The sequence below is a fragment of the Macaca nemestrina genome, chromosome 12, assembly GCF_043159975.1.
Source record: "Macaca nemestrina isolate mMacNem1 chromosome 12, mMacNem.hap1, whole genome shotgun sequence".
Classification (NCBI taxonomy): Eukaryota; Metazoa; Chordata; class Mammalia; order Primates; family Cercopithecidae; genus Macaca; species Macaca nemestrina.
In genome coordinates this window covers 6,352,096-6,371,869 of record NC_092136.1, presented here as the reverse complement: position 1 = coordinate 6,371,869, position 19,774 = coordinate 6,352,096, and the positions used below count along the sequence as shown (strand labels likewise).

The 19,774-nt window shown below is 53.2% G+C and overlaps 1 protein-coding gene and 1 long non-coding RNA gene across 6 annotated transcripts in view; one reads left to right on the top strand and one right to left on the bottom strand.

Moving 5' to 3' along the window:
- Positions 1-5,830: 5,830 nt before the first annotated feature.
- Positions 5,831-17,318, bottom strand: C12H11orf24 (chromosome 12 C11orf24 homolog). Of its 2 annotated transcripts, none has more exons than XM_011721112.2 (4): positions 17,188-17,318; positions 13,408-13,605; positions 7,872-8,046; positions 5,831-7,125 (listed from the first exon to the last, which is right to left on the bottom strand). In XM_011721112.2, the coding sequence occupies exons 3-4, from the start codon at positions 7,945-7,947 to the stop codon at positions 6,011-6,013; spliced, it is 1,191 nt and encodes a 396-aa protein (XP_011719414.2). In that variant the 5' UTR covers positions 7,948-8,046; positions 13,408-13,605; positions 17,188-17,318; the 3' UTR covers positions 5,831-6,010. The 2 variants fall into 2 exon arrangements, with proteins under 2 accessions (XP_011719414.2, XP_011719415.2); XM_011721113.3 differs by lacking the exon at positions 17,188-17,318 and adding an exon at positions 15,678-15,906.
- Positions 17,319-18,482: 1,164 nt separating this feature from the next.
- Positions 18,483-19,774, top strand: part of LOC112424568 (uncharacterized) — a 29,314-nt gene continuing 28,022 nt past the window's right edge. For all 4 annotated transcript variants that reach the window (XR_011610449.1, XR_011610447.1, XR_011610448.1 and 1 more), the window contains exon 1: positions 18,483-18,587. This is a non-coding gene — a long non-coding RNA (uncharacterized lncRNA). The remainder of the gene's footprint in view (positions 18,588-19,774) is intronic.

The window sequence follows — 19,774 nt, the reverse complement described above, 5'->3', positions numbered from 1 at the left end:
GGTGGGTAGGTTCATGAGTTCTCCAGGCTTTAGTTTCCCCTCTAAACTGGGGGTGATGATGCTAATGACATACTGTCTCACAGGGCTGTGGCGAGGATGAAATGAATTCACGTGTGAAGCACTGGGAATAAGGGTTCACTCTTTCCCTCCCCCTCAGAAATGATCCCGCCACCATTCCACTTTCTCAAACCAAAAATGTAGGGGTCACCCCGGCTCCTGCCGTGGGCATGCAGATTGTGCATAAGGAAGCAGTGCACGTCCTGCTGACTCCGCCTCCAAAGCGGTCCCCAGGGCCCTCGCTTTCTGTCCATTTGTGTGAACACACCCTGGACACCAGTCCAAGCCAGTCTCCTCGCCCCATGGATGACTGAGCCAGCCAGGCCCCTCTGTCTGCAGCCAGAGTGACCATGTACTCATGAGATCTAAGGTGAAACTCTTCCTCCCATCCTCCCTCCCTTCCATTCACTTTTTAACTTCCCGGGTTTTTTTGAGACAGAGTCTCACTCTGTCACCCAGGCTGGAGTGCAGCTGTGCGATCTCGGCTCACTGCAACCTCCGCCTCCTGGGTTCAAGAAATTCTCCTGCCTCAGCCTCCCGAGGAGCTGGCATTACAGGCACCTACCTGCCACCACACCCAGCTAATTTTTGTATTTTTAGTAGAGATGGGGTTTTGCCACGTTGGCCAGGCTGATCTCGAACTCCTGACCTCAAATGATCCACCCACCTCGGCCTCCCAAAGTGCTGGGATGACAGCAAGAGCCACCATGCCCGGCCTCTTTTAACTTTTGATGATGGAAATTTCTAAACACACACAAACATGGAGAGAGTGGGAAACAGACCCCCCACTTCCATGAACCCATCAGCCATGCTGGATGGATGGCAGCCACCTGTGTCTTGTGGCACGATTCTCTCGCCCCCCTCTCCTGGTGCGGAAGCATTTTAAAGCACATCTCAGACAGCCTATGACTTCAGCCTCAAACAACAGAATAATCTTTTAAACTCTGAACCGGATAACGTGACTCCCTGCGCATTCCTGGGCTCTCCCGCTCCTCCCCCGCCGCTGTCCCCTGGGCCTGGCCTGTCTCTTCCACTCTCCCTGGGGCCCTTCTCTCCTCACACTTGTGGCCTTGGATCTGACCTGGGGGCTCTGCGTTGCTGGCCTCTCTGCCTGGATCTTGCATTTCCCTGATTTTTCATCTGTGTTTTTACTTCAAATGTTTGGATTTTGTTTCCTGCTCGCAGTGGGAGGCCATCGGAGAGAGCCGTGCAGGGGAGTGTTAGGAGCTGAGTTGTGTTTTTAAAATCCCTTCGGCCTGCTGTGTGGAGGATGAGTAGGGCTGGGGCGGGGAGCAAGAAGACCATCACAGAATTCAACAGCAGTCGCACAGAGTCCATGTTCTAAAGTACCGGCTCATGTCTCATGTCAGCCACTGTGCTGGATCTTGAAGCAAAGCTGTAGATATGGAAATGGTGGCTGAGTGTGGTCGTGGCTTGTCCCAGCTGACCCAACTGGTGGGTTCTGGGACCGAGGCCCCGGGGGCTGCCTGTGAGTTCACTGCATTCTCCCTGAACTCATGGATTCCTTCTGGTGGGAGACAGTTACAGGCACAAATGACCTAATGCCACCTAGAACAATTCGTCCCACAGTGGGAGCCGAGCCCCCCGGCCTGGAACAATCGAGGAGGGCCAGAGTTCTCTGGTGTGGGGTAACAGCAAGACTCCCTGGTGTCAGGGGAGCAGGCTAAGGGGTTTCTACCTGCAAACATGGAGTGGCAGGTGCAGGGGGCCGGAGGCTGGGATGGTGTCTCTGGCCAAGGTCAGCACCAACGCTGGTGAAAAAGGCTGGGAGGGGCGGGGTGCAGTGGCTCACACCTGTAATCCCAGCATTTTTGGAGGCTGAGGCGGGCAAATCACCTTGAGATCAGGAATTCCAGACCAGTCTGGCCAACATGGTGAAACCCCGTCTCTACTAAAATACAAAAACTTAGCTGGGCGTGGTGGTGGGCGCCTGTAATCCCAGCTACTCAGGAGGCTGAGAATCGCTTAAACCCTCGAGGCAGAGGTTGCAGTGAGCCGAGATGGCACCATTGCACTCCAGGCTGGGCAATAAGAATGAAACTCTGTCTTAAAATACAAAAAACAAAAAACAAGAAGGCTGGGAGGGAGCCTTGCCCGCCAGGGGGCGCCCTTGGACTTCCTCTATCAAGAGATGCAGCTCTGCCCCAGGAGAAACTGACTGGCTCGGGGCCATGCCCTGTTGTCCCACAGCTTTGGAGGAGCCTCTGCTCCCCGCGGCCGTGGTGTGCTCCTGAGCCACGCTCAACAGTTGCAGACAGAGCAGGCAGACCCATTGCGAATGCTGTGCTGCCACTTGCTTGGTGGATGACCTTGGCCAAGCAACTTGGCCTTTCTGTGCCTCAGTTTCCTCACTGAAGGGAAGGGAGCTCCTTTTGGGGCCAAGTCCCGAATCGGACTCACTTCTATTTGGCCTACTGGCATCTTCTGTGTGGACTCTCACCCATCAGTTAGGGGCTTTGTACCTCCTGTGTGTCGGTGCTGCACTAGGCCCCGATGAGCCACTGCCCCTGCTGCAGGAGCAGAAAGCCTGACGGGGGTGCTCTGAGCTCTCTGAGCACCCCTCACCTTCATTGTGTTCCTCACAAGGCGGGTCTCACCCACCGCACTGGGGGCTCCTGGGCCACGTCATCTCTGAATCCCCAGTGGGTTGGCAAACAGTAGGTGCTCACTGGGCGCCTGATAAACTGAGTTGAATGGGACTTTGTGTAGGCCAGGATGGCACCTGGCTTACCTAGCAGTCTGGTGTCCTCCAAGGCAGGGAGGAGACAGCCTGGGGCCTCTGGATTTGGGCCGGTCTGCGATGGGGGCGCCTCAAGCTCTGCTTGGCTGGGGCCTACCACAGGGAGCTGCACTGGGCCCGCAGTGCTGGGCAGAGGAGCCTGGAGCTTTGGGCAGGGACAGGTGTGGTCAGATTTGTGTTTTGAGGGGTCCCTTGCTGCAGGGTGGAGGAAGGATGAGCCAGGCTGTCTGGGAGCAGAGTGGGCAGGCAGTTGGTGGTAGGGTCCGAGGACAGGCAGTAGCTGGGGTCAGGACATGGGGAGCAGCCGGAGTACTGGAACCTTTAGGATGGCCAGTTGGACTCAGGAGGAAGCACAGGTTTCTAAATCTGTTAGCCCACATGGGGATGCCATTAGGTACAAGGAGGAACCCTGGGGCCAAACACTCTCCTGGGGGCTGATGCTGAGCTCAGCCTTGGATGCTGAGTTTGAGACACCTGTGGTCCAGGAGGAACGCCATCCAAGAGAGAACAATGGCAGGGGGTTTGGAATAGGAGCCCCAAGGATGGAGGGGGAAGAGTGTGACCAACGCTCTCAGAGGATAAAAGAATTTGGAGGCCGGGTGCGGTGGCTCATGCCTGGAATCCCACGGGAGGCCAAGGAGAGTAGATCACTTGAGATCAGGAGTTTGAGAGCAGCCTGGCCAACATGGCAAATCCTCTGTCTACTAAAAATACAAAAATTAGCCAGGCATGGTGGTGTGCGCCTATAATTCCAGCTATGTGGAAGGCTGAGGCAGGAAAATTGTTTGAACCCGAGGTGGAGGCTGCACCAAGCTGAGATTGTGTCACTGCACTCCAGCATGGGTGACAGAGCGAGATTCTGTCAAAAAAAAATATTGGGGGCACTGGCTGGGGTAGGAGGACTGGCTGATCCCTGTGGTCTATCCCCTGGATGTAGGGGTGCCAGGCAGAGGCCCTTAGTCACAAGCTGAAGGCCAGCACTGCAGGTTACTCCTCATCCTATCTCCCCAGAAAGGAATGAGGTGCCCACAGTCTATGAGAACACCCCCCGAGCCACAGCTCACACAGGTCCAGGGTTCTGGCTCTCCCAGGGGAGGCTCAATGAGCCAAGGTGGAGAGCTGACGCTTAGCAGGCTGGTCCTGGCCTGGGCCACTGGGGTGAAGTCAGGCAGAGGAAAGGGCGTCCTCCACAGCTCCGATTATTTGTGGTGGGCAGAGCTGCCCATTCCAGGCAGCAGGTGTCTTGTCAGATTCAAGGACAATGCTGCGAGCTGGCCTAGAGCTCAGGATGGCAAGGGAGACAAGCCAGGTGCTGGAACCAGCCACCTTCCCAACCAGGGCCAGTGCCTGTAATCAAGCATGCAGATGCAACTCCGACGTGTGATGGCCAGGAAAGGCGCAGGCTCTGTGGAGTGTGGCTGTCAGTCCAGAAGGCCTGACTCAGGCAGTGGAGGCTGGGAGAGGGGAAGGGGCCAGCAGGATGCGATAGTGACAAAGAAAAGGCTGGGGAAGCCGGGCTGCAGAGAGCAAGAAGGCAGGAGGGAGGGACCGGGGGTAGTTTCTGACCTGTTCTCCCCACTCCGTATTTCTCCAGCCTCGGCTTTGAAGTTATTTCAAATGGTTTGGGAGTTACTGTCTTAGCTTTTTATCACAGGCCTTTTGACATCCTTTTTGGAGGAGGTGAATTTAAATAAGAAGCTGGACACCCAAACCTAGCCCAGAGAGATCTCGGTGAGGGGGAGACTGGAGATTTCGGACAAAGATCAGCTCTGCCTCAGCGCCAGGTGGTTGAGAAGCCACAGCCAACTCCACAGCCCTTTTTGGGTGGGGCCCCATGCCACCATGTTTAGAGCAGATGCTGCTCTGTCTCTCCCCATTTCCCAGAGGAAGAAGCTGAGCTCCAGAACATTCCATAGCTTGCTCCAGGTCTCAACAGCTGCAGACCTGGCCTGAGAACATGGCCTTACAAGATGCCGTGGCTATGTGTGGCCCATCAGCTCTTGCTGCCTTGGGCAGGTGGGCAGATGAAGGACCAAAGGCCAAGCTCAGGCTGGGCAGGTGGTAGAGGAACCTAGTTAGACAAAGAGCTGGGACTCTAGGACCAGGGCTCAATCCTGACTCTGGGCCTCTGGGGGTGACTGCTGTGCCTCAGTGGCCCCATCTTCACAATGGAGATTGTGATGATCTCCTGGGGCTGAGGCAATGCAGTGATCACACATGTGCAGCAGGTCACACACACGCAACGGGTACACTGACGCAGGTCACACACAGCGGGTTACACACACGCAATGGGTACACTCACACAGCGGGTCACGCACAGCGGGTCACACACAGCGGGTTACACTCACACAGCACAGGGACAGGGCAGGAATGTAACAAGCCCACAGCAAGTGCTGGCTGGCTGTTCAGGATGGGAGCTGGAATCCGGAGGAATTGGTCTGACAAGGAGCAGGTTCTGGGGTCGAATCCCAGGCCTGGCCCTGGGGTCTTGGGGCAAGGGACCTGGGCTATTCAGAACTAGCAATAATGACCCCACCTCATGAGCAGGGTGGGATCAGATTCTGTTCTGCGCTGGTTCAGGCCGAGCTGACCACACCATGGGGGTGATGTGCTGAATTTAGCTCCTTCACCCCTAAAGCTGGCTCCAGGAGGCTCACTGAACAGGTCAGAAAAAGGATTCAAGATGCTGGCTGTGGCCTCTTCTGGGGCCCAGGAGCCTCCCAGCAAGCACCAGGGCGGGCGTGGGTACCAGGGAGAAGCCCGAGACAGTGGTAACGACAGTCAGCCTCCAGGGTGTGGAGCGATGTTGCACATTCACAAAACCAAACCCTGCTACGCGCATGGCAGAAAGGCAGGCGCCCCGAGGAGCAGGATGCACCCACACGACTGTGGAGCAGTCAGTACTTTAATTCAGGTCAGGCTCCGACACCTGGGGGCACAGGGCCCTGCCCGCCCCACCCTGAGGTGGAACCCCCAGCTGCTCCTGGGCACAGCATCATTTACAAAAATAAATATGAAAAAAGCAGCAACTCTTTAGTGATCATGGAATTAATCTGACAGCAATTAAATGTGTTTAAGCATCTGGCATATCTCCTAAATTGCACCAAAGGAATTTGGAAGCACTTGGTTTGGTCTCAAAGGCAAAAGGAAAGGACAAGGAAGGGGCTCGGCGTCCCGCCGGGCCCCACCCCCTCACATTTCTGAGTCCGCATACATCCCATTGATTAAGTAGTCCACCTGGGTGTAGTCCTTCTTCTTATAGCTCTCATAGGCCTGCAGGGCAAACAAAACCAAGACTGTGATGAAAAGGGTCACCCCGAGTAACAGCACCACCAGGAGGATAGTTTTGTCCACCACGGCCTGGGTGAGGGGCGCGGTGGTGACCACCAGGTACTGGCCTTGGGTGCTGGGCTGGCACGAGTCCGTGGCTAGCATCTTAGGGCCCCCTGAGCTCCTGGGTGTTGGCCCAGTGGAATCAGTACCTGGCGTGACCTCAGTCGCTACCTGCTCTGGTGCCTGGGGTGTGCCTGGCCCAGCGGCCCTCTGGGTGTATGGCGTGGGGCTTGGCTGTGTCGTGGGGGACGTGGCCTCCACCTCAGGGATTGGGCTGGTGTGAGGCACTGGCACTGGGCTGGCAGTTGGCTCCTGGGCTTGTGCCTTGGTGGTGGTCACCACTGTGAGGGTGGGGGTGTGCTCTGGGGTTGTGTTAACCACAGGCTGGTCCACTGACACCTGGCTAATGGGACCTTGTGCTTGGGGACGCGTAGGGGCTGCAGGGCTTGCCGTAGTGTCACCAGGCATGTGCTTGGAAGGACTTCGCCGAGTGCTCATGGGGCTGCTCGTGTTTGTTGTGGTCGCCACAGTCTGAGCATGTGTGGCCAACGTGGCCGGGGTTGCTGTTCTTGGCACCGTGCTGCTATTTGGCATTTGTGCGAGGGCTGTGCTGAGAGATGGATGCCCAGTGGCGGTAGTGGATGGGGTCCACCCTGTGGATGTAGGCGTGGTGGGTGCGAGTGTCGTAGGAGCACTGGAGGCTGCAGTCGTACTGGAGGCTGCAGTCGTGGGAGCATTGGAGGCCGCACCATCAGCTGCACTTCCTGAAGTTGCTGGTTCACTCACGGCTGTCCTGCTTGTGTCCTCTGTTGTAACTTCCGTAGAGTTGAGGTGGGCTGCCGAAGTCCCTTTGGTCAACGTGACAGGAGAAGTTGCTGCCATGGTTATATCCTCAGACGTTTTATTATCAACTGTTTCCACAGATGCATTCCTCTTGACTAATCCATTCCACATTTTGTTAGGGACAAAGTTGCCTTAAAGTCAGAAAAAGGAGAAAAAGAGAGACAATCATGTTCAATCCTGCTCAGGGAGATTGCTCAGGGATCGGCCTCCACCCAGCCCTGTGGGGCCCCCTCCTCAGCTCGGCCAGAGTCAGGGGAGGTGATGTGCAAACATGCTTCTTCCCCATCTCTCTTCCCACTGTTGCCATGCAGCTCATTGAAAAAGCCCTTGTCAATCTGATTTTAAAACTCCTTTGCCCTCTATGAACACCCCTGCCCACTGAAGCCTTCAGACTTTCACTATTTGATCCAGTTCCCAAAACATCAGAGTAAAAGTCTCACACAGCAGGTGTGATTCACCATTAAAAGCCCACTGAACACACACCCAGGTTTACAAAGCAGATAAACTGCACAGATATTCACATCACGAAAGAACGCTTGGCTTTGTGAAAGCATTCGCTGCAGGAATTCTTCTGAATGGCACAGAGTGGGAACGCAGCGAAAGATCTGATGTATGAAGGAACCAACTCCCCAGTGAAGATTCAATTTAGAGATAACATCAAATCTTGCAGGCCAAGCAAGCAAACCTTTCAGGGCTCAGCTGCCTGGTCCTGCTGGGGGCTCTTTGCCCACCATGGCCCTGGAGAAGGAAGGTTGGCCTGACAACCCTTCCCTGCCCGGCACCTGGGAGGGCTGGGGTTCCTGATGCATTGGCCTGGGTTTGCAGACGCTGCTTTCCTGGGTTCAGCATCCACCAGTCACACAGCTTTCTCACTTACGTGGATCATTGGATGCCGCATGGCTTTCCGATAAGGACAAGGAAAAAATCCAAATGAGCACAAGAGCTGTCCACATCTTGCGGGTGAGCTGGGAGCAAGGCTGTGCGATCCCTGAGGCTCCCAGCCAGCCAGCTCCTCAGGCTGCTAATGGTTCTCTCCTGCTTGGCCAAGGGATCTGTGGTCAAGAAAGCACGCTGGTCAGAAGGCGTCTGGCCAGCAACGCACAGCCTTGCCTGAGAGCATCTGCTGTGGAGGGCTCTGGCAGGGTCCAAGGTGCAGACTGAGCCAAGTGCTGAGACCAGGGCCTGGTGCCCAGAAAGACCTCAGCCATGGTGTAGTAACGATCTGCCCTGTGCTTTGCATCTGATCACTTCTTGACCCGATTTCACTATGAATCTCAACCTGAAAAAGTTCCCATTCTCCCATCCTAGAGTTCAGAGTTTAAAGGAGCAGGAGAGAGGACTAAGACTTGGCCGTGTTCATAGGGTGAAGGCCTTCTCATCACCAAGACTGGTCGTCTTCCTCCTCAGCTTCTCCTATGGTCTGCAGAGTAGAAATCAAGCCTAACGCACCCCATGTGCACCCTGTGACAGGTGACTGTGCCTTTCACATGGGAGATACTACTTAGCCATCTATCCATCCATCCATTCACCCATCCACCTGCCTGCCCACCCACCCATCCATCCATCCATCCACCCACTACTCTATCCATCTACTCATCTGTTCATCCATCCATCCATCCATCCATCCATCCATCCATCCATCCACCCACCCACCCACCCACCCACCCATCCACCCACTCATCCATCCATCCACCCACTCATCCATCCATCCACCCACTCATCCATCCATCCATCCATCCACTATTCTATCCATCTACTCATCTGTCCATCCATAAGTCCATCCATCCATCCACCCATGCATCTGTCCATCTACCCACTCATCCATCCACCCACCCACCCACCCACTATTCTATCCATCTACTCATCTGTCCATCCATTCATCCATCCATCCATCCACCCACCCATCCACCCACCCACCCATCCATCCACCCACTCATCCATCCACCCATCCATCCATCCACCCACCCATCCATCCCCCTACTCATCCATCCATCCATCCACTATTTTATCTATCTACTCATCTGTCCATCCGTGTCTGTCCATCCATCCATCCATCCATCCACCCACCCACCCATCCACCTACTCATCCTTCCATCCATCCACTGTTTTATCTATCTACTCATCTGTCCATCCATGTCTATTTATCCATCCATTCATCCACCCACCCACTCATCCACCCATCCACCCACCCACTATATCCTATCTACTCATCTGTCCATCCATCCACCCACCCACCCATCCATCCACCTACTCATCCATCCATCCACCTACTCATCCATCCATCCATCCACTATTCTATCCATCTACTCATCTGTCCATAAGTCCATCCATCCATCCATTCATCCACCCACTCATCCATCCATCCATCCACTCACTATTCTATCCATCTACTCGGCTGTCCATAAGTCCATCCATCCATCCATCCACCCACGCACCCACCCATCCATCCATCCACCCACCCATCCAGTATTCTATCGATCTACTCATATGTCCGTCCATCCATCCATCCACCCACTCATCTACCCATCCACCCACCCACTATATCCTATCTACTCATCTGTCCATCCATCCACCCACCCACCCACCCATCCATCCACCCACCCACTCATCCATCCCCCACTATTCTATCCATCTACTCATCTGTCCATCTATCCATCCATCCATCCATCCACCCACCCATCCACCCACCCATCTGTCCAGCCACCCATTCATCCATCCACCCAGCCACCCATCCATCCACCCACTCATGCATCCATACATCCACCCACTATTCCATCCATTTACTCATCTGTCCATCCATAAATCCATCCATCCATCCACCCACTCATCCATCCATCCATGCACCCACTATTCTATCTATCTACTCATCGGTCCATCCGTAAGTTCATTTATCCATCCATCTATTTATCCACTATTCATCTACTCATCTGTCCATCCATCCATCTATCCATCCATCCACTTTTCCATCCATCTACTCATCTGTCCATCTACCCACCCACCCATCCATCCACTCACCCGTCCGTCCACCCATCCACCCACCCGTCTGTCCATCCACCCACCCACCCATCCACCCACCCACTCATCCATCCACTCATCTACCCATCCATCCACCCATCCACCCACCCATCCTTTCATCCAATATTTACTGAGTGCTTACTCATGTGCCAGGCAGTACACTTAAGACAAAAAGGTGAAAAACACAAAACCTCTTCAGGGACCTACAGTCCATGGGAGACACAGAAAAGAGGTCATTGCAGGCTGGCACAAGCATTGTGCAGGGTGTGACTCAGTGCTGGGAAGCAGGGAGGAGACAGCATGTGGGCAGGCCTTGAAGAGTGAGGGAGGCTGTTCCTCTGGGCAGAAGCCCCAAGGATGGTTGGGCCCCAGAGGACACAGTTCAGCCAGTGGTGGTGTGGTCGGCATGCCAAGGAAGGTTTCCTGGGAAAGCGACGCCTGGGCTGCATTCTGAAAGCTGGGTGGGGGTGGGCAGGCAGGTGGAAAGGGAGCAGCAGATGACAACAGCAGGGTCAGAGGCAAGGGAGAGCGTGGTTAGATGGGGATTAGTCTGGAGAGCGCGAGGAGGCCCCAGGAGCCATGTGGCAGTTTAGATTTCACAGTAGGGGAATGGGAGTCCCTGCAGGGCCTTAGACAAGATCAGGAAGGTGCTTTTAGCAAGAGGGGAGGCACGGGCAGCCAGTGAGGGGCAGCAATCCAGGCACCTGACACAGAGGCTGTCTCAATGAATGAAGGTGTGAGTGAATGAGTGACTTCCCCACTTCAGAGACTGCAGTGGTCCCCACAGCCGGCCCAAGTCGCTGTAAAGCAAAGCCCTCTCCTTCATTCTAATGCTCCACAGAAGTGATGTGGAAGCTTTAGTACCTTTTTATTTTTTTGAGATAGGTCTTGCTCTGCTGCCCAGGCTGGAGTGCAGTGGCACGATCGTACCTCACTACAGTTTTGACCTCCCAGGCTCAAATGATCCTGCTACCTCAGCTGGAGTCACAGGTGCACACCACCACACCTGGCTATTTTTGTGTGTGTGTGTGGAGATAGGGTTCTTTCTATGTTGCCGAGGGTGGTCTCCAGCTCCTCAGCTGAAGCAATCTTCCTGCCTTGGCCTCCAAAGTGTTGGGATTACAGGCATGAGCTACTGTGCTCGGCCCTTAACGTATTATAAAAAAGTTATTTGGTTTGGTTGATTTGTTTTGTTAGATAAAATAATGAAAACAATCACAAGAAAACCAGCACTTAGCAGCCCATAGCAAAGTGGGGCCCCAGCTGCATAGCTTTATGCGGACTGGGGCTTTGGGGTGCTGGGTGAGCTGCCCATTGGTTATTGAGGGATGAAGGCGCCACTGACTGCATGACTGGCAGGAGCAGCCTTTTAGCTCTTTCAGCATTCACTGTCGTTCCCTTGAGGAAGCTACTGCAATAGGGGCAACAGACCATGCAAGGGGACTGGGAGACCAGCAGGACACACACAGGCCAACAGCACTGCCTGCGTTCCAATCCCAGCTCCCAAGCTCACTAACCAAGTGACATGTGCAGCCACAGGACCTGTGAGCCTCGGTGAGCTGCATGGGAGTGACGTGGGATCACGCGGACAAGGACCCAGCAGGGTACCTGGCTTAGCCAGCAGCCCACCCAAGAAGCACTTCCAGCTACGCAAAAGCAGCCACTGTGCAACAAGAAGCCCCTGGGTGGCTTTCTGCCTCCTGTAATCCACATGGACGGCTGTCAAGTTGCCCCGGGGCTGGAAAAAGCCCTTAGAGCACACACCCTTCTAGAAGGCTGGTGTATTCCATGAGACTTCCGGTCTCCTTCCGAGAGTCACTCACTTTTCCCTAGCTTCAAATGGTGCTTTCTCTTCAAAATGGTCTGTAAGGGCTCCTGATGTGTTAGGGGTTTAGAAAAATTACTTGGCCTTACAAACCACAGATCTAGAGTGCAAAAAGCATTCTTTGTTCTGACAGAAAAAAAGTGCGGCCGCGGGGGATGGGGAGAGAAGAAACTAACCAGTATCACGCCGGGCAGAACTGAAACTGGAAGGTTTTGGGCACAAAGAACTCACAATCCTCCATGGGCCAAGGCAGTGCAGCTGGGCTTTTGATAAATATGAGTATTTAAACGGCTCTCTCGGGTCAGTAACATCTACCAAATGCCTTTAAAATGCTACCACCCCGGGCTCCAGATGTTCCCCAGGCCTGAGCCCAGGATTTGAAGTCCTCTGGGTGAGTTAAAGGCGAGATGATGTGGCAGGGGCTTCTTATGGGTGAAGAGGGTCTCGGCTCCTGAATGTACCCCAGGCCCAGGTCTTCTGCTGCCCCCTCACTACAAACCTCTAGGGCAGGGCTCAGCACACTTTCCCTATAGAAGACAGGACGGCAAATATTTGGGACTCTGGGCCATTCGGTCTGTGTCTTAGCTACTCAATTCTGCCATTCCGGTACAGAGGCAGCCCTGGAATAGATGTGAATGGTGGACACGGTTGTGTCCCAATAAAACTTTATACAAACAGGCAGCAGGTGGGATTCGGCCACAGTTTGCTAGCCCCTGCCTTGGCACTTCAGCCGGCTTCAGGGACTGTGCTCCAGCTACAGCAGGGAAGATCAGACTCAATGTACTGAATGAACCTCCTTCTCCTTGTCCAGTTCCTTGCCTTGGAACAGACAAGGACCTTCTCCTTCCTGGGAGGGGACAGCCTCTCATCATCATCTGCTAAGAGGCACCCTCCAGCACCCTGGATCAGTGAGACACAGCCTCCCTGCAGGACAGAGGAGGCTTCTGTGAGCGCCCACAGCATCACCAAGGTCAGGGAGAACCTCTTGAGGTAACTTGCATTTCTATCACAAAGCCGAAGAGGGTTGCAGGGGATCGCGTGATCCCCATCCTGTCCATGGGCCACCACCCCAGTCCACTCAGAAGACAAGGCCTCCCTGTCAGGAGCAATGACTCATGGATGTAATCCCAGCACCCTGAGAGGCCGAGGCAGGTGGGTGGACTGAGCTCACGAGTTAGAGACCGCCTGGGCAACATGGTGAAACCCCATCTCTACAAAAAATACAGACAGTGGCCAGGCATGGTGGTGTGCATCTGTAGTCCCAGCTACTCCAGAGTCTAAGGTGGGAGGATGGCTTGAACCTGGGAGGCAGAGGTTGCAGTAAGCCAAGATTGCACCACTGCTCTCCAGCCTGGAACACAGAACCAAAACCTTGTCTCAAAAAAAAAAAAAAAAAAAATGGAGGCAGGGCTTGTGACAGTTAAAGGCCACAGACTGGGCCTTCCTTGGTTACTATAAGGCTTGGCTGTCTTTCCTTTTCCCTTGACCCTCTGGTGACCCTGCAAAGCTCCCTCTGGGCTCACTGTCCCATCACCCAACAGGCAGGCCCAGCCTGCAGGGCCAGGACACTCACCAGAGGCCGCTGCTAAGGGCATGCTCCCAGCCTGGGCCATCTTCCTCCTTGGAGAGCTGCGGGCTTGGCACTGTGTCGCTGGGTGAGGTCTGGCTTTGCAGGGGGTGAAAGCCACGTGGTGGGGCACTCCCGGGCCATGCCATCCTTTGTGGCACATGTGAGACGAAGGCAGACTCTCCACTCTGGTAACAGATGCATCTAGAGTTTGAAAGAAAGTCCACATTCCTTAGGAAAAGCATGAGGGAAAATTCCAGTGAGGAGGGAGGCACAGAAAGAGCAGCATTCAAGAGATCATTCATTCCACTGGGACAACAACATGGATCAAAGCTTTCAATTCAAAACCTCCGTTGCGGGCCGGGCGCGGTGGCTCACGCCTGCAATCCCAGCACTTTGGGAGGCCGAGGCAGGTGGATCACGAAGTCAGCAGTTTCAGACCAGCCTGATCAACATGGTGAAACCCCATCTGCACTAAAAATACAAAACAATTAGCTGGGCGTGGTGGCGGGCACCTGTAATCCCAGCGACTTGGGAGGCTGAGGCAGGAGAATCACTTGAAACCAGAAGGCAGAGGTTGCAGTGAGCCGAGATTGCACCACTGCCTTCTAGCCTGGGCAATAAGAGCAAAACTCCGTCTCAAAAAAAAAAAAAAAACTCCCGATGCAGCAACTTCTACTGCAGTTTCTTCTAAGGAAGCACTCAGATGTCCAAAGATGATCTACAAAGATATTTCTCACAACATTATTTAGAAAGTAAAAAAGTGGAATAGTTCTGTCGAGTATGGCCCCATTCATATACAAAATACTATGGCAACTGTTAAAAATACACAACTCTCTACTTATTGACATGCGAAGATATATAGCATGCATCGATAAACGAACAAGGCAGGTTACACAGCAGCATGTGGACCATGATCCTATTTTTGTTAAAAAAGACACTTATTCAAGGGTCTGGAAAGATTTGCACTAGAATGTTAATGATTATCCCTGGAGAATGGATTCACCTGTGATTTTCATTCTCTACTTCATTTCTTTTTTTTTTTTTTAACAAGCATGTATCACTTTTGGAAAACATTTCTGAAAACCTCCAAGGAAAGAAACCAGCATATTTTCTTCAAGTCCTTCAAGCTGCTAAGCAGAAAGGCACAGAGTTACCCACCTGATACAGTTTCACACACCGATTTCCATAATTCAGAGAGACTACATGATCTACGTACCAGGAGGGACATTTTCCTAGGAGCTAACCAAAACTTTAGAGGAATCCAGGAGTACAGCCATAATGCAAAGATGTTAACCAGCACAAATGTTTTTCTCATTGATGAATATTTAATGCGAACTCAGGAGATTACAGAAACAGCTCATCACCTCTTATCACGGGTAGGTTATCAGTAGGTGGTGATATCAAGGACCACCGTGGGCCTGCTCCCAATACAGATGCCCACGTGTGCACACACAGCCACACACACATGCACTTAGTCATACACGCTTGTGTGTGCACAGCTGCACGCGTGTCCGTCTGCACATGCACATGTGCCACCACACGTGCACTCACACATGCACACACATACATGCAAAATCACACACACAAAGGTGATAGCACACACACGGAGCATGTCCACAAGGCTATCTCAGGACACTCCACGGGTTTCTCAGGAAACTTCTGCTGGACACCATCACCACTATTCCCTCCCAGCCGGTGGGGCTGGTGGTCACTTCCACAGAAACAGGAATTGGCCACTGTGTAGTCAAGAACAGGCCTTTGTTGTCCTATGACTTCATCCCTCTGCTGTGGTCCTGCCTCTACTTTCCAACAGAATATTCTAAATGTCAAGATCTCATGCAGGGACCTGCGGTCATCTTTATAAGTTGACTCATGATGGACAAGCCATTAACAACATTTAAAATAACTGTTTCCCCTGCAAGGGCTTCAAGCCAAAATTAGGGTGTGGGTCTCGGGTCCCCACCCAGTTATTCTCATTATTATCTGGTACAGGGAGACTGGGTAGATCAGGGTCTCAGACCATAATAGATGGGAAAAAAGAGACCCCAGGGGCAGGAGGGGAATGAGCAAGAGAGAATTAAATTTGTATTAAGTTGGAGACCAGGATGGACAGAAAGATGGAAGGTTAGGCTGGCACTGGGAGTTCCCTTGTTCAGGGGTCAGCTCCCCATAGGATCTACAAGGAAGGGTGCAACAGGATACCCCTTGAGCCAGGTGACACTCCATGAGAAAGGCACCCCCAGACCGTGCCCCTGGGCGTCAACCTCGCTAACCTTTTCTGGTGCGTGACCTTGAGATGGGCCTCCCAATGCATCTTGTCTGAATTCTTGTGTTCTCAACCTTGGCTTGTTACATGTAGGGCACTTCATGCAAGTTACACAAAACTGGACTCCAGACATGGTGCTGCATGCCTGTAATCCCAGACACTCAGGAGGCTGAGGTGGGAGGATTGTAAGCCCAGAAGTTTGAGTTCAGCCTGGACAACATCGTGAGACCCCATCTCTTTAAAAAAAAAAAAGGAAATAAATAACTTAATTCTTTTTTTCTGGCATAGAGATGTTCCAAAGACCCAACACAAGTAAATCCTGAAGCTTGGTAAAGGACTACAGCTGTTACCCTTACATTCTATCAGGCTATTAAGACTCACTCAGCAGCAACACGGCCAAGTCCCCACACCAAGTTAGGCAAGTTACAGATACCAAGGAGTAGGAACTGCAAAAACAAATACAGGGCAAACTGCAGGTACCTAATCCTGACACGTCACCTGGCTGAACTTTGGTTGCAGAAGCCCAAGGAACACAGACTTATGGCTTTGTGTATATAGACATTGTCCTGTAGTCCAAAGGATGTGACTCTGTGGCAGACGGAAACCTGGAACATTGGATATTTATTATATTACATTAAATACGTTGCTTGCTTCCAGGTTCCTGGAAGTTTTGGTATCACAGCTAAATGCTAGGGCCTAGTTTTTGCTAAGAACGTGGGTATCTCTGACGTTCCTTTGTCCATTAGGCAGATCCACTGTATAAATGGAAAAATTTGTATTTTAAATCTTTTCCTTGCTGATTTTATTGAACTGTTAGAGATTTTCCTGGGGCGAGGGATAACTGCAAGTTGTTAAAGTCAGATTTCTAAGCACGATTATTTCTGGTGGCAAACCATGCGTGTGGAGGCCGATTCCTCCTATCAGCCTAACGATTAAGTCAACATGCTAAGCAGTCACACGGGGGCTACTAAGTGACTCGCACGGGGGAAGCAGGCAGGGAGACAGATGGGCAGGGGAGGGAAGTTGGGGGATGCACAACCTCCACCCAGGTAGAGAGAGCGTCTGGGAGATAGGTCTGGGTCACTCAACTCTAAGAGCAACACTTCTTGGGGTTCAGTCCCGTCCTGGGCTTGCCAGGGAAAGACCCCAGGGCAAATTCGCCCCCGCTATGAGAGTGTCCCCATTCTGCTCCCAAAATGGGACAAGCGGGCCTCTTCTCCAGTCTGGGACCCCCTTCAGCTCTCCTCCTCCTCCTCCTGCCTCTTGGGCCCCCAGCCATGCTCGGCTCCCAGTTGACTCCCTCCGTACCCGCACTGCTCAGCGTCTTGCACTCTGTGCGTGCCCCATCCGCGGCTCCTCCTGTCCCGTTCCTCCTGCATCTCTCAGCCTCTCACTCTCCCCCTGCCCCTCGTGCCACCATCCAACCCTCCTCCTGCCCCCCCACCTCTGTCTCTCAGTCCCAAGCCGGTCAGGGAGCCCTGACAGCAGCTTCCCGGACGGCAGTGCGAGCCCCTTACCCGGGCGCAGCAGGCCCGCGGCGGCCCGGCGGCCCTAGGACAGTAGGAAGGAGCCCGCGGCCCGGCGCGGGGACGTGGCCGGCAGCGCAACCTAGGCAGCTCCGGGCAGCGCGCCCTGCTTGGGCCCCGCCCAAACGCCGGAAATGACGTCATGGAGGGCGTGGTCGGGGCGGGGGACAGCTGCGACGGGGCCTGTGGCGACCAGAGGCGAGCCGGAAGTAGGGGGGTTGTCTGCTCTCAGGCCCCGCCTCCCTGGGGCCGGCTCGGGCCATGTCTCGCGCGCTGCCAGAAGGAGCTATTTTGAGCAGGTCTGTGGCGGAAGTGGGTGTTCTCGGGGCTCGGCTGCCCAGCTGTGCCCGCTGCCGCCTTGGGGTCCCAGGGTGCCCGGGTTGGGCTGGGTGAGCTCAGAAGCACCTTGGCGGCGGCCCAGCCTGAAGAGGCGACCTCGAAACGCCTCGTGAGACCTTTCACGGGCACACGCCCTTCGCGTTCCTCCGCTTACTCCCACGTTTCTTCAGCCCCTGGCGGGGCGCTGGGGTGCCCTGTAGTTAGAGTGGGGGTGGCAGCGTGCCACGCCCGTTCTAAGCACTTTGCCTACAGGGCCAGTGGCTTAACTCTGCAGTAGCACAGTGAAGAACTTCGCCCCATTTTACAGACGTGGAACCAGGCTCATCAAGTGCTCTGTAATTGTAAAACCTGGAATAAAAAGGAGCAAAACGCAGTGTAGAGGCAAGTGTGTGGGACTTGACTTTGGTTAGAAATAGGCTTTGCAGACCGGGCTTGGTGGCTCTTGCCTGTAATCCTAGCACTTTGGGAGGCCGAGACTGGCGGATTACCTGAGCTCAGAAGTTCGAGACTAGCCTGGGCAACATGATGAAACCCCGTGTCTACTAAAATACAAAAAATTAGCCGGGCGTGGCGGCGTACGCCTATAGCCCCAGCTACTCGGGAGGCTGAGGCAGGATAATTGCTTGAATCCGGAAGGAAGTGGAGGTTTCAGCTCACGAAGGAAGGAAGGAAGGAAAAAGAAATAGACTTTGCAAGTTAGTAGTTCTGTGACTGAATTCCAGTGTATGTAAGACCCTCAGGCATTCCTCTGGTCCAAACCAAAACCTGTCTGCGAAGGATGATTTCACAGGAGCAAACCAAGACTTTATTTCCAGTTTTATAACCTGCCTTGGGGCTTGGACTAGGAAGCTAACAGACACAGAAAGCTGAGATTGTGCAGACAGGATCAACCATCCACTCCGAGCTCTGGGAGCACCTGAAATGCGATTTGATGTCACCACCACCGTCCACAGTTCAGTCACAGTTCATGTGTGGAACTTAACCTGCACAGACGTGAGTTTGCTGAGACCCAAGGCCGGTTGGATCATGTGAAGATCAGATCCTTTTGCTATGTATTTGCTTTAATTTTTCTAACTAGTTCAGATCTAACATGAAGTACAGTATTGAGGCTCACTCCGAAACAAAATATTCAATCGGCAGCCAGATTTTAGTTCTATGCTCACGCCTGTAATCCTAGCATTTTGGGAGGTCAAGGCGGGTGGATCACCTGAAGTCAGGAGTTTGAGACCAGGCTGACCAATACGGTGAAACCCGTCTCTACTAAAAATATAAAAATTAGCCAGGCGTGGTGGTGTGGGCCTGTAGTCCCAGCTACTCGGGAGGCTGAGACAGGAGAATTGCCTGAACCTGGGAGGGGGTGGCTGCAGTGAGCCGAGATCGCACCACTGCACTCCAGCCTGGGCGACAGAGTGAGACTCCTTCTAAAAAAAAAAAAAAAGACTGACTCTCTGTGTTTTCATTTCCTCTTTGGCAACATAGGGACAATTTTTACTGCTGGGGCTGAAATTACAAAGATAAGACACAGCTCCTCCTTTTCTCTGGAGCAGCTGGGCAGCTGGCCCTCCATCTGCTGTGGTTTTTTTTTTGAGACAAGAATCTTGCTCTGTCACCCAGGCTGGAGTGCAGTGGTGCAATCTCGGCTCACTGCAAGCTCCGCCTCCCGGGTTCACGTCATTCTCCTGCCTCAGCCTCCCGAGTAGCTGGGACTACAGGCACCTGCCACCACTCCGGGCTAATTTTTTGTACTTTTTAGTAGAGACGGGGTTTCACCATGTTGGCCAGGACGGTCTTGATCTCCTGACCTCGTGATCTGCCCGCCTTGGCCTCCCAAAGTGCTGGGATTACAAATGTGAGCCACCGCGCCTGGCCCATCTGCTTTCTTAAATAAAGTTCTATTGGAACAGAGTCATGCCTCTTCATTAGGTTTTGTCTAATACCTAATGGCTGCATAGGTGGCTGCTTTTTTGATAAAAGGACACAGTCGACTAGTTGTAGAGACTATATGGCCCACAAGTCCTAAAATATTTACTGTCTGGCCCTTTACAGAATATATCTGCTGATCTCCAGTCTAGAGTGTTACTGATGGGTTTCTGACAACAGAAATATCTGGCTGAGATGGTCCAACATACCAGGAAACCCATTCTCTCCTATGGGAAAGTCATATTCTCTGATAGCATCTTTGGGGTCACCTGAAACCTAGTGTCCATTGAAGGCACAGCTCTGGGAACTGCATAACTCT

Excerpts from the sequence above, each read along its gene's own strand:
- C12H11orf24 (XM_011721112.2), bottom strand. The coding sequence starts at position 7,947 with ATGTGGACAGCTCTTGTGCTCATTTGGATTTTTTCCTTGTCCTTATCG. Across the intron at positions 7,126-7,871 it reads TGCGGCATCCAATGATCCAC|GCAACTTTGTCCCTAACAAA; the intron begins GTAAGTGAGAAA and ends TCTGACTTTAAG.